Here is a 15,086-nt window from a genome sequence, read left to right on the forward strand (position 1 = left end):
GCATATGTAGTATCACATCATACCTTATCCCATGAGTTTATCTTGCTGGGCAGACTGGATGGATTGTACAGGTCTTTATCAGCCGCCATCTACTATGTTACTGGTAAGCAAGAAATTTGACTTTCTCCAAGGACAAGCAGAATAGCAAACCCTTACATCTAGGACTTCCAAGCCACAGGCTGTCTAACCCAAAAAGGGAAAAAAATTGGAAGGCCTGCACAGCCATATTTTATTGGTTAACAGGCTGTGTTTTTTTAAACAGACAACCTGGAAAGGAAAAGAAGGCGCCCTGGAAGGAGCTGAATTCTGAACTTCAAAGATTTTAGAGGCCAGAATGCATCGTTAATCCCTTTTCTAGCAGCAATGAGATAAAACTGTATAGAATGATGTTCATGTTGCAGCTTAGAGGCTGATCTCAACTAGGCTATTGATGCATCCATGGTTAACTTTATAAATTCTGAAATTATCCTGTTAAGTTTGGCCCTGTTTTGGCATAAGCAAAGATGATGCAGTCTGCTATCTACAGTGGGGGAAATAAGTATTTGATCCCTTGCTGATTTTGTAAGTTTGCCCACTGACAAAGACATGAGCAGCCCATAATTGAAGGGTAGGTTATTGGTAACAGTGAGAGATAGCACATCACAAATTAAATCCGGAAAATCACATTGTGGAAAGTATATGAATTTATTTGCATTCTGCAGAGGGAAATAAGTATTTGATCCCCCACCAACCAGTAAGAGATCTGGCCCCTACAGACCAGGTAGATGCTCCAAATCAACTCGTTACCTGCATGACAGACAGCTGTCGGCAATGGTCACCTGTATGAAAGACACCTGTCCACAGACTCAGTGAATCAGTCAGACTCTAACCTCTACAAAATGGCCAAGAGCAAGGAGCTGTCTAAGGATGTCAGGGACAAGATCATACACCTGCACAAGGCTGGAATGGGCTACAAAACCATCAGTAAGACGCTGGGCGAGAAGGAGACAACTGTTGGTGCCATAGTAAGAAAATGGAAGAAGTACAAAATGACTGTCAATCGACAAAGATCTGGGGCTCCACGCAAAATCTCACCTCGTGGGGTATCCTTGATCATGAGGAAGGTTAGAAATCAGCCTACAACTACAAGGGGGGAACTTGTCAATGATCTCAAGGCAGCTGGGACCACTGTCACCACGAAAACCATTGGTAACACATTATGACATAACAGATTGCAATCCTGCAGTGCCCGCAAGGTCCCCCTGCTCCGGAAGGCACATGTGACGGCCCGTCTGAAGTTTGCCAGTGAACACCTGGATGATGCCGAGAGTGATTGGGAGAAGGTGCTGTGGTCAGATGAGACAAAAATTGAGCTCTTTGGCATGAACTCAACTCGCCGTGTTTGGAGGAAGAGAAATGCTGCCTATGACCCAAAGAACACCGTCCCCACTGTCAAGCATGGAGGTGGAAATGTTATGTTTTGGGGGTGTTTCTCTGCTAAGGGCACAGGACTACTTCACCGCATCAATGGGAGAATGGATGGGGCCATGTACCGTACAATTCTGAGTGACAACCTCCTTCCCTCCGCCAGGGCCTTAAAAATGGGTCGTGGCTGGGTCTTCCAGCACGACAATGACCCAAAACATGCAACAAAGGAGTGGCTCAGGAAGAAGCACATTAGGGTCATGGAGTGGCCTAGCCAGTCACCAGACCTTAATCCCATTGAAAACTTATGGAGGGAGCTGAAGCTGCGAGTTGCCAAGCGACAGCCCAGAACTCTTAATGATTTAGAGATGATCTGCAAAGAGGAGTGGACCAAAATTCCTCCTGACATGTGTGCAAACCTCATCATCAACTACAGAAGACGTCTGACCGCTGTGCTTGCCAACAAGGGTTTTGCCACCAAGTATTAGGTCTTGTTTGCCAGAGGGATTAAATACTTATTTCCCTCTGCAGAATGCAAATAAATTCATATACTTTCCACAATGTGATTTTCCGGATTTAATTTGTGATGTGCTATCTCTCACTGTTACCAATAACCTACCCTTCAATTATGGGCTGCTCATGTCTTTGTCAGTGGGCAAACTTACAAAATCAGCAAGGGATCAAATACTTATTTCCCCCACTGTATTTGAAAAGTATAGGTTTGGCAATGGCAATCCCATGCTTAATGGGATTTTTTAAAAAATGGGTGGACTTTTTAACGGCTTTTAGTTTCTTTCAGGTACAAGGACAAGGATCATTTGCAATCCAAGAAGTGTAACACACACTCATCACTGTGGTTAATATGGCTTCGGAAAAAAATGTTGGCAGGGCTGATTAAGGTGGAAATCCAGCACCACCTTAGGAAAGAAGTTTGGATAGGTGCACAAACCTACCCTATTGTAGAAAAATTAGGTACAAGATAAATCTGTCACTAAGACCTGGTCCTGATTAACTCTGCATGTCACTGCGATTCCAACAAAAAGACTTCCCAAGTCAGCTCGTTCAGCTCATAGGAGTCTAGTGGAAAAAAGGGAGCTCTTACCAGCTGGATTAGAATCAAACTACTAAAGGATGGTGATAAAAAAATCCTAACCAAGGTGGGTTTCAAATAAGACTAGAAAAGATGTAGAATATATTCTAGTAGTTTTTGTATGGAATAGGAAAAAGACCTAAGGTCTTCCTGTCATATAGCAAACCTCTTCCATTTAAAAAGATACAAATACCAAGGGGAGTCTCTCTCAGAAGCCAGCAGGATTCATGATATGTTATCAGGTAGATCTAAGGTAGCTAAATTATCCTCTCAACATCTATACTGTTGATAGTGGTGATGAGTATCTGTATTTTAACCTCTGTGGCCAACATTTTATAACGCCACCTACCACTGTGACTGAATATTGACCCATGTATCTTTTTCATGACAGTAGAATGAAGTTTCATCATGCAATGTCTGTTGAAATATACAAGCCACAACAAAAAAGGAGGTGAAAACCCTCACGGTGCCGTGAGTTATGAAACAAAAAAGTGAGGAAAACGAATGAGGATACCAAAAAAAGTCCTTTATTATATAACAATGCTTTATTATATAAAAAACGACCCAACACGGCTGTGTTTCGGCCCAAAAAGGCCTGTCTCAGGGGTCTTGAACAGCCTCTGATAATGTTGTGTAAAACGTACACTGTTGAAAATACGCTACAACAAAAGCTTCTTTGGTCTCCTCTCTTCCAAAAAAATATAGATAAACCGTCAATACACAGTTTCTTTAGGAGAGACGCAGAACAGGCCTGTTCCTGGTATTGACGGTTTATCTATATTTTTTTGGAAGAGAGGAGACCAAAGAAGCTTTTGTTGTAGCGTATTTTCAACAGTGTACTTTTTACACAACATTAACAGAGGCTGTTCAAGACCCCTGAGGCAGGCCTTTTTGGGCCGAAACACAGCCGTGTTGGGTCGTTTTTTATATAATAAAGCATTGTTATATAATAAAGGACTTTTTTTGGTATCCTCATTCAATATGTTGAAATATACATTCACTTTTCAAATTAACCATATAGGAAAATAAGCCAGAAGAGAACGGAGAATGAGTCCCATTACAATTCCATTCTGACACATTCAGGGTGGCAGTTCAACTAGTATACGCTGTGGGACTGACAGCAATTTGTGGGAAAATGCTAACCACTTCATTTTTGTACTTCTTATCAATCATTACCAGAAACCTTAAAGTGTTATGATTTCATGGTACTTATAAGTCAAAGGAGAATGCTCCTTAAAAATTAGAGTAAAAGGGTTCTGTTTGCAAGTAGCCCCCCCCCCCCCCCAGCTTCTTTCCTGAGGACTCTCATTGAAAGACAACAAAAGCAATGACGAGATAAGAGCGCCAAAAAAGCGGCAAATGCACAAGCTCCACTTTCTATATACCCATAAGCTGACCAAAAAGGCAACGGCAGAAAAACATAATTACTGATCCACAAGTTACACACCCTTTTTTTCAAGGGGGGGGGGGGGGAGTATTTTTTTTATAAAACATTTTCAAAAAAGACAATACTGGTAGCCTGGCTCGCTCCCACGGGCCCTTCTATACAATACTGGAGAGGACAGATGATTCACCTGATGAGAATTGAAAGAATGGAAGAGAGCATACAAATGCCGATAAAAGCAAAACATTTTCAATACCAATGGAGTCCCTTCTGGATGACATTGACACCTGCGGCCAGAGGACAGCTCATGAACATTTAAATTAGGACAATGTGAATAAATGACTTGGATGTCTCTAGGAAGTTGGACTTTGGAGGAAGGGGGAGTGAGGGGAAGTAGAGGAGAGAGGGCAGTTGGGGAGAAAAGGTAAAATTACTGGAGAACAGTTGTACAGTTAAATGTTTTATTTGATGTGGTGAACCTCTCTCTTCAATAAAACATATCTAAACATAAAACATTTTCAATGTGCAAACTGTATTTTACACAAGAAAATGGATATTATAAAACTGACTATTCATATGCACAAACAATGTGTGTACTGACAAAAGCACACATACTTTTTACACAGGCATTCCAGAGTATAATTTGGGTGGAGCTGTGGTAAAGTTACAAGGTACAGGCATAACCTATAAAACTGTGTGTGTCCAGCAATACATACAGAAAGTTCAAGCAGATGAAACTTTTGAGGAACCAGTGGAGGGGTAGTCTAATGGTTAACGCAGTGGGTTGAGAACCAGGGGCGTATCTGAGGTTCGGCGGTAGGGGGGGCAGGGGCTAGAGTGAGGGGGCACATTATAGCCCCCCTACCGCCGTCAGCCCCCCCCCCCACCGCTGTTAACACTCCCTCCCTCCCCCGCCTACCGCCGTCACCTACCCCGAGGTCCGCTTCCTCCGGCTTTTTAAAATATTGCTTCAGCTGGCGGGGGACCCCAACCCCCCGCCAGCCCAGCCGCGATCTTTAACTTTTTCATCCTCGTCGTGCAGCGTGCTGTGAAAGCTGCATGCATCTTTAGATCCAGTTGGATGGAGTCTGTCTGACGTCGCAGCACGTTGATGTTACAACGTGCTGCGACGTCAGACTCCATCCAACTGGATCTAAAGATGCATGCAGATTTCACAGCGCGCTGCACAACGAGGATGAAAAAGTTAAAGATCGCGGCTGAGCTGGCGGGGGGTTGGGGTCCCCCGCCAGCTGAAGCAATATTTTAAAAAGCCGGAGGAAGCGGACCTCGGGGTAGGTGACGGCGGTAGGCGAGGGAGGGAGGGTTAACGGCGGTAGGGGGGTCCGGGGCAAAATCTGCGGGGGCCCAGGCCCCTGTGGCCCCACGCAGATACGCCCCTGTTGAGAACTAGGGGAAATGGGTTTAATTCCCACTGCAGCTCCTTGTGACTCTGGGAAAGTCACTTAACCCTCCACTGCCCCAGTTACAAAATAAGTACCTGTATATAATATGTAAACTGCTTTGACTTTAACCATAGAAAGGCGGTATATCAAATCCCATCCCTCTTTCCTTCCCTATTGGGGATTATTAAAGGGGCCAATTATATAAAGGCGCACACGTATGTTGCCAAAACAGGCAGAACAGGTTAATTTTTCCAAGTTGATTATAAAAGTTCTCCTGGATGACTAACAAGTTAAAACAGCCTGTAGAGAATCAAGAAACTTTGGCTCTAACCCTCTTGGATTATGGCACCAAAAATGTGTGCCTTTATAATTTCGGGTATTACATTTAGTTGCCAAGTGGTCAACCATTTCTCAACATTTTCTATGTTTCTCATTTTATCCACCCCCTCGAGAATTATTACATTATAGATCTTGGAAACACCTATAAATTCACATTTTTCCTTCTGAAATATCTCTGGAAGATACTGAACAAGATCGGCGCACCCCCCCCCCCCCAAACCACCTGGCTTGATTCGGAGTGAGTTCTAGATACTACTACACCTCTATCACTCAACTAATTTCTAATTTAGTTTGCTACCTTAGCACCCCTTCTCCCATGTTGCTCTCTTTTATTTATGAACCTCTTTTGAAAGACAGTATCAGAGCTGTTGTTGAAATTTGAGTAAACCACATTTAGTGCATGCCCATGATATAATTTATAATTGCCCAACAGAAAAAAATGTTTGAAACAACATCCCTCTAGTAAGCCCATACATACTACCTCTTATCCCGCAACTGTCAGCTTTAAGATGCATCATTAATATCCTGCCCTTCAGAAGTCTGTTCATTAATTTTCCAACTGCCTATAATGTCCAATCTCCTCTCTATTACCATTTTTAAAAAGAACGACGTTCACCCGTCTCCAGTTCTACAGAATTACTCCCATCTGTAAAGATCAATTGAGGAGATCCTTCAGCAGATCCATCAGACCCTCCCCAAGTTCCCTTAATACTTCATGTGTAGTCCCCAAGGCTTTGTCCACTTTTACCTTATCTGAATTCACACACACACATTTTTGTAAATGAGATAATCACTACTTCACCATCATATGCACCTTTTCCAATAAGTAGCAGTGCTTTAAAAGGAAAAGCCCCCAAAACATGGTTTTCAATCAGAGGAAAAATGAATGTTTAAGTCACAATTTGATTTGTTTGGTCACTAATGGCAAATATCCATGAAAAGACTGCTAATACTGCTACTTCAATGGACCAGATTTATCAGAGATATTTGTATCTATAGATATATAGCTATTAAAAAAAAACCCCACTACCCTAGCATCAATATCAATGCAGCCCTATCGCCTCATACCTTTATATGCAATGCCCATTAGGCTTACATGTGGCCACTGTGGAAGCTTTTCAGGTTTGATTATATCTCCATGATGTACCTTGGACTGAAGGCTTAACTCAAAATCATTAACATTCCATCAATTCTCTTGTGGGAAATGCTGGTGTACTTACATGTAGGGAAGGGGGGGGGGGGGGGATAGGGTATAGAATTCCAGGTGCTTGCATTTGAGGACTGCCCTACAGGAAGAGGGAAGAGTCCTAGTCCCTCCTCCTTCAAGGTAGGAGGGTTTGGGGGGGGGGGGCAATTGCTAGGCCAGTCTTTGGGGGAGGGGCACTTGCCAATGATCCCACTGGAGCACCAGGCACTTATGTGTTTGGTGGGGTGGGGGGGTCTGGGGCCCACCAGACCACCAGGGCTAGTAACAGCCATTAGCACTGGTCTCCTTATTCCTCCCCTGCTCGGCACAACCCTAACGCCAGCTCCGAGCTGGCATGCAGTGGACTTTGATCCTGGGGAACTGAGTTCCATTCCCAGTGCAGCTCCTTGTGACTCTGGGCAAGTCACTTAACCCTCCATTGCCCCTGGTACAAAATAAGTACCTGAATATACTATGTAAACCGCTTTGAATGTAGTTGCAAAAACCACAGAAAGGCGGCATATCAAGTCCCATTTCCATTCCATATGGTTTGCTGCAGGAGGAGCGCCCTTGTTTGGCATTGGGGAGGAGTGTGGGAGGCCCTCTTTTGCATGCATTTGCATGCTCACTGTGCTCACAGCCAGCGAGCTCGTTATTCGACAAGCTCGTCGGCTCTAAGCATTCCATGGGAGCAAATGCGGACACTAATGACCTCTAGCGCCCACATTTGCTTCTAAGCATTGGGGCTTGAGTTAAACCCTAAAACTTCTCTCTCAAACACCCCTTTTGTTCTAAATAACTTTTCTAACTTACTGGAAGGACAAGTAAGGAAGGAAAAAAACTCATCACAAGAGAATCAATTTTTCCTACCTGCGAGTTTCCCTCTTCAACTTCACGAACAGCTTTCGAATCAAACAAAACTTGTCTGCCCCTCCTTTCACAATCCTGGTATACAATCAACCGAATGGAGCTCAAATCAAATTCGGAGCACGGCCAGCTGTGGGATGAACATAGAGAGATTATTCAGTCAAAGCACTGAAGGGAAGGAAGACTACCAGTGTCGCCTGAACCAAACCTAAACAGTGATCATTTCATATAAACAACATGGTTGTTTGTGAGTAGTAATACCTAGAAAAGAAAAGGTTAAGTGTAACAACTTATTATGAAACTGGGTGTTAAATTCCTTTGTTGCACCCCTCCTTCCCAACAAATCTGCACCCTCATCCTAAGTTTTCCAGTATGCACTCAGTCCACTGACCACTCCCATCACACAACACACAGAAATCAAGCCAGAATAAACAACTGACTATGAACTGCAGAAAGTGTATAAACTCAACACATACACTGGATTTAATTCAATAACATGGATATCTTCTGTCCATAAAAACTAACAGCCAAGTTCAATGTCAACACAGAACTGCAGTCTAATCTGTTTTCAAACTCATATTCCATTATGCTTTGCAAGACCAAGAGGCAAAGGCAGCAGCAGGACTGCGATCAATAGGAGTTTAACAAAACAAAACAAAATGTCTTCCTCCCACCCCCACCTCTGAACAAGAAGATTAATGTCAAAAATATGAAGGTAGGGTAGAAACATAAGGCCAATTTGGCAGGTTTCACTAGATACACTTGAAGGAGGGAGGGGTGAGGCAAACAGAACAACTTTATCCTCAAGCTAGTATCTCAAAACTATGTGTCAGAAGTTCGCCAACATCTGCTCATCATACACATATGTCTGTACAGAGACAGAGTAAGTAAACAGGTAGAAAAAGCGACGGCCAAAGCCAGAAGGATCCTTGGGTGCATAAAGAGAGGCATGACCAGCAGGAAAAAGGAGGTGATAGTGCCGTATAAGTCTCCGGCAGGGCTTTTTTTGAGGGGGTACTTGGGGGTACTGAGTACCGGCACCTTTTTCAATGTCTGCTAAACTTGACCCATGGTCCCCAAGTTTTAATGAAAGAGCTCAAGCTCTACACACTAATTCTGCCTTGTCATAGATTCTGTGACTGGTTGCAGGGGGCCTGGCTACTGTGGGGTGGGTCCCTTAGTGATCACCCCACCCCCTGAAGGGTGGCCTGGCATTTGAGTACCGGCACCTTTTTTGCTAGAAAATATGCACTGGTCTCCGGTGAGGCCTCATTTGGAGTACTGCGTGCAGCTCTGGAGACCGCACCTACGGAAAGTTATAAACAGGATGGAGTCGGTCCAGAGGGCAGCTACGAAATTAGTAAGCGGTCTTGAATGCAAAAATTATAGGGACAGGCTTATGAACCTCAACATGTATACACTGGAAGAGAGGAGGGAGAGAGGAGACATGATAGAAACATTTAAATATCTCAAGGGCATTTATGTACAGGAAGAGAGCCTTTTTCAAATGAAGGAGAGCTCTGGAATGAGGGGGCATATTACAAAGTTAAGAGAAAATAGGCTTAGGAGTAACCTAAGGAAGTGGTGGAGACGTGGAATGGCCTCCCAGTGGAGGTGGTGAGGACTGTTCCAGAATTTAAAAAGGCATTGGATAAGCATGTGGGATCGCTTAGGAACAGGAAGAATAACGGGTTACAGAGGATGGGCAGACTGGATGGGTCATACAGTCTTTATCTGCCGTCATCTATACATATAAAAGGCAACCCCAACGTTGTGAAGCCTCCACGGAAGTTGAGGCGCCCGAGATATCCGGTGTGCCCTGGAGTGTCTGCACCGCCCTCGCGTCAAAACGTCATGACGCGTCAAAACGTCATGACATTGAGGGCGGAGCTATTGACACTCGAGGGCCGAAACGGCCCACAGCGAACAAGGCAAGTAGCTTCGAGGGACGGAGGGAGGGGGTCCCTTGCTAGCGCCCGTTTCATTCCGCTCAGAAATGGGCATTTTTTCCTAGTGTTTCTATGTTTCTAAGTAACAGCACAGAAAGCCACCAACCCCGGAAGAGGCCTTGCTGACTTATCTCTCGATTCAGGACTTCAGTCAACAGTGCGTGCACCCTGTAACACAACTGACTGCCAACCACTGGAAAAATGGGCATCTGTTCTCTATTGACTTAAACTTTAAACATGATTCTCAGCAGCTCAGGCATATGATGTTCTTCAAATATTACTGCCCACAGTTCAGATTCTAAACTTCAGAGAAAAACATGCTGAAAATGTTTTTTTTTCCCCTGTTGTGGCTGAATGATAGTAAGAGAAGTTATAAATAAATTATGCTTGGCAAAAAAAGGGAACGAGGGGATTCACTTTAACCTGGGATCTACAGTGTGAACTGGTGACAGGTATCAGAATCATGTGACTTCTGACCGTCTCCAGCTGGGCTCCACTGTCACTACAATGAAACTGAGGCAAGTTAAAGTAGTATTGGAATTCGAAAGGGCACAAGACAAGTCGACAGGATTCTTAGTTATGACAAAGCCAGTTTAATTCCAGAGATTTTATAAGCTAACAGAACAGATGCTCAGGGTGAACCACCTCAGAGTGAGAGATTTACTATGCCAAGGAGTGAGACCAACACCAAAGAGTGAGATTTTTCAGAGGATAAGTCCAGGGTATAAACCTAGAAAGATTTATGTGTAGTACCAGTGGCGTAGCCAAGGGTGGGCCTGGGCCCACCTACTTTGGGCTCAGGCCCACCCAGTAGCCGCACACCTATGATGTGGCTGGCAGGGATTCCCAAGCCCCACCAGCTGAAAACTCCCAACAACTGTTCCTCCTGCATACCTTGTAAATAGCAGATCTTCACCTGCAGCAAGCAGTGACTGATATACACTGCTCACAGCAACCCCACAGCCTTCCCTCTGATGTATTCCTGCGTATGTGGAAACAGGAAGTTGCATCAGTGGGAAGGCTGTGGGGCCAAAATGAGCGGTGTGTGCATTAGTTGCTGCTCGCCGCCAGTGAAAATCTATTTAAAAGGTATGCGGGAGAGGGGGGATGTTTGAGAGACCATATGGCATGCAGGTGATCGAAGAAGAGACGAAATCACCTGTGGGACGGGGTTCTTCTGCCCACCCATCTTGGACCCAGGCCCACCCAAAATTGGGTGTCTGGCTACGCCCCTGTGTAGTACTGCTTCGCAAATGAATCAAGGCAGCATAAAACGATAATTGGTTTTTCTTTGAAGCCTTGGGAATGATATTAGAGGGGGGGAGGGACAATATAAACAAACATCTTGGGCTGAAAATCGTTCTCCACCCAGTAGTAAAAAGTAGGTATGTAGATTTCACAGCACATGCACTTGTGAGTACAGGGAAAATGGACACAGCAAGGGGAAGTAGTAGGCAAGAAGGTGTGCTGAAATGTCTTTCTACTGGTTGGGACTCTTGGTTTACTTTCAGGCTTGACTCTCATAAAAGCTGTCTTGAGCGAGAAAGAGCTCAAAGATTTTGCAAGTGAGAAAGCCTTCAAACGAGTGAGGCTTAGCATCTCTTTAAACAGCCAAGTTCCACTCCTTAAAGAGACTCCTTGATGAAAACACATCCAACTGAGATCAACGTTTGAAAAAGTACTTGGGTTTGCCAGAAGAGATTAAAAAAAAAAAATCTTCCCCACTCCACACACCTCAAAAAGTACTATCTAAAATACAGAGTTTTCAGCAGCATTAGGCAAAAACTAAATTGCCAATGCATTTTGGATTTTAGAATTTGCTATACTATTTTGTAAGCCAGGCCTGTGCACAATACAACAAGGTACACTAATGTGCCAATGCACAAGTCCCTGTAAAAAAACGTGTGTGTTTAGATCCCCAGTAAAAGTTACAGAGTTTGAATTAGAGAGCGATGCTCAAAGGAAATCTCATGCAAATGAGCTGCTCGCAATTACAGCAAGCAGCTCATTAAGGGAAAGTGCCAGCGTAAAACAGTCTTCCCCTGAGCAGCGCTTACATAGAATCTCCACAGCATTCCACTACTACACACGGCTTTCATACACCCGCACATAAGCCATAAACCACCTGGGGTATGAAAGTTTCTTTTTGTAGGGTTCGAAGCCAACTTTCACACCCCAGGGGGTTTACTGTTTATATGTGCATGTATGAAAGCCTTGTGTAGCTTTTTCAAAACTGGGGGTACCATGGACAAGTCTCCACCTGCTTTTTTGTTCCAAGGCATTTTTTCACAGTGCTGTTACATGGAGAACACACACATATGCGAATACTATTTAAATATGACAGCAGACTGCTCCGCCAAGAAGCCTCCGTCATGCTTGTGGAGTGGAGGAGTGGCCTAGTGGTTAGGGTGGTGGACTTTGGTCCTGGGGAACTGAGTTCGATTCCCGGCACAGGCAGCTCCTTGTGACTCTGGGCAAGTCGCTTAACCCTCCATTGCCTGCCACATAGAGCCTGCCATGAGTGGGAAAGCGTGGGGTACAAATGTAATAAAAAATAAAAAAAATGCTACGACAGCCCCAGATCCCTCATAAAAATTTGTTAAAGGTAGGCGCTCCTTTCTGTGCATCACTGTTTTATCATTCCCACCTTAAGTAATTCCCTTATCTGTCCTGTTTGCCTGTCCTGATTAGATTATAAACTCTGTCAAGCAGGGACTGTCTCTTACATGTTCAAGTGTACAGCACTGTGTACTTCTAGTAGCACTATAGAAATGATAAGTAGTATTTTAATACTAATCAGCTCATTTTAATACATTTGCTGCTACCGTGAATGGTAAAAACCACATAGAACCCCTGTGTGGATTACTTGCTGAGTGACATGCACGCTAAACTAGATTGAACCAATCAAAATTGGATGTTCCTAGCAGAGTAAACTTTGTGCATTGGCACCTAAGAGTTTGGTGGGGGGTGTTCTGTGTAGCAATGAGACTTTTGGGTGTGTTCAGCACTTAAGCAGTTGTATGTGCTGGAGACTGTATAAGTAATGTGATGTGTCTGTATGTCTCGCCTTGTATGTCTATCAAGGGATCGCTAATGAATTAAATAAGCGCATATAGAGTTTGATATTGCATCATAAAAGTTCATCAATTTAAAATCATTTATTTTCAGATACAAATTTGTGGATCTATGAGAAAGCTTGATATGGTATAGAGTGAACTATTTATTCAAACCTTATCTAATATCAGATGGTCCAGTACATCTGTATAATGAAGATTAAAATAGGTGAACTATTTTTTGGACAAGACCTTTTTGGACTTTTTGTATAGGTGTCCCATTATAAAATGAGCCTTAAATGTCATATAGCTGGTGTCAATTAACTATCCAGTATGCAGCCAACTAAAGACTAGGTATTACATTTGGGGCTTCTGAATTTTGATTTTGAACTGATAACACTCCAGTTGGCGACAGATTAAATTTCCTCTACATTGGTGTACAGCATTATTCAGTTTCACAAGGAATGCTGTATCCGTTCTACAGAACAAGAAGTGTAATGGTGTGTTAACGTGCAAGGAGAAAGCTGTGACTGAGCTCTGCCAGCACATGACAGGGTACTATGCGAAAGGAGCCAAGTGTCATTTGGAGCTTGTGGTGGAAGAGAGGAAATGGTTCTCTCTTTCTCCTCATCTGGGGACAAAGGTCTAACCAAAAAAAACAAACAAAAAAAAGTCTTCTACTGTTTTCTGTCATACTTGAAAAATCAGGAGGAAATGATAAAAGTATTAGAGAAATGCATCCCAGAGTGGCAGAAAGGTACTGACAAGACCAATACAGAAGTTGTTAGTATGCATCTTAACAGAATCTCAGAAAAAGGAGAAAAGCCACTGAGAGGGCACAATTATTGATGTTTGCCAAACTGATTGTCCAGTGCATTTAAAGAAAGAACATAAGAATAGCCATACTGGGTAAGACCGACGGTCCATCTAGCCCAGTATCCTGCTTCCAGAAGTGACCAATCCAAATCACAAGTACCAGGTAGAATCCCAAATAGTAGAGCAAGATTCTATGCTACTGATCCCAGGGCAAGCAGTGGCTTTCCCAATGTCTATCTCAAAGGCAGACTATGGACTTTCCTCAAGAAACTTGTCCAAACCTTTAAGCCCTGATATGCTAACTGCTGTAACCACATCCTCCGGCAATGATGAGTGAAATAATATTTCCTCCTACTAGTTTTAAAAGTAGCACCATGTAACTTCATAGAGTGTCCCCTAGTCTTTGTACTTTTTGAAAGAGAAAAAAAAAATCGATTCACTTTTACCAGTTCTACACCGCTCAGGATTTTGTAGACCTCTATCATATCCTCCCTCAGCCATCTCTTTTCCAAGCTAAAGAGCCCTAACCTGTTTAGCCTTTCCTCGTATGAGAGGAGTTCTTCATTTTGGTTGCCCTTCTTTGTACCTTTTCCAATTCCACTATATCTTTTTTGAGATATGGTGTCTAGAATTGCAAGCAATACTCAAGGTAAGGTCGCACCATGGAGCAATAAAAAGGTGATATTTCTTAGGAGTTTAATAAACAGATGTTTGTTTTTGCTACTTGATCAGTTGAAAATATTCTCTTTAGCAGCTGTCTCAAACTGTTTCCCCATATCAACCTACTGTCCTGATTCAGCTGGGCCTACCACTCATACAAGAATGGGAGTCTCAGTTCTTCATTCATCATGATCAAATCCCAACTGATCATATAAGGTGGAATGTGAACTCTTTTTCCATCTTCTTGCACGGCCAACTGGAGAGTCAGTACCCAGAACCCTCCAACTTTCACCCTGGTATACAGAGCACCTAAAGATCTCCTATGTTAGTGCCCTTCCTGCCTCAGACAGGGACACAGATCTCTTGGAGACAAATGGTGGACTGGTGCCTGGTTCAAATAGAGAATAAGTATAAAATCCTAAAACATTTCACGATCAAACTCATTTACGTAAAGAGAAGAAAACAGGAACCGTCAGGTGCAATTTTGTAATAGTCATCACACCGAATTTTGCTCTCATCCATTTTTCCATTCTCAACTGCTGTAAATGTATTTTTTAATTTTGAAATTTTCAATAAATAATCAAATATGTGCTACTTATCTGATCCATTCATCCATAGCCTTCAACTTGCAATAAACGGTACTCTTCCCAGATACTGGTAATCCTAACTTGCAAAAAAAAAAAAAAAACACAAAAAAACTAGTATGCATTTGTAACCCTGGTCCCACTCAACACCTCAAGGTGCCAGCTAAGCTCTTCAGGGTTGGTACCCGGACCAGAATTCACAAAAAAAACAAAAAAAGTTTGGTGAAATAGGGTGTAGGCTGGGGCCAGGCTAAATCTCAATAGTCTGGTGGGGGGGGGGGGGGGTCTCACTTCCACTGCTCAGTCTCTCCCAGATTCTGCTCCAATAATCACACACACACAAGCCAGGCT

At 43.3% G+C, this 15,086-nt stretch overlaps 1 protein-coding gene across 3 annotated transcripts in view; it reads right to left on the bottom strand.

Annotated features, from left to right (window-relative positions):
- Positions 1-15,086, bottom strand: part of FNIP2 (folliculin interacting protein 2) — a 156,418-nt gene that overhangs the window by 70,165 nt on the left and 71,167 nt on the right. For all 3 annotated transcript variants that reach the window (XM_030191601.1, XM_030191602.1, XM_030191600.1), the window contains exon 2: positions 7,677-7,803. In XM_030191601.1, coding sequence (XP_030047461.1) covers positions 7,677-7,803 — 127 coding nt within the window. The remainder of the gene's footprint in view (positions 1-7,676; positions 7,804-15,086) is intronic.

The sequence above is a fragment of the Microcaecilia unicolor genome, chromosome 2 (assembly GCF_901765095.1).
Source record: "Microcaecilia unicolor chromosome 2, aMicUni1.1, whole genome shotgun sequence".
Classification (NCBI taxonomy): domain Eukaryota; kingdom Metazoa; phylum Chordata; class Amphibia; order Gymnophiona; family Siphonopidae; genus Microcaecilia; species Microcaecilia unicolor.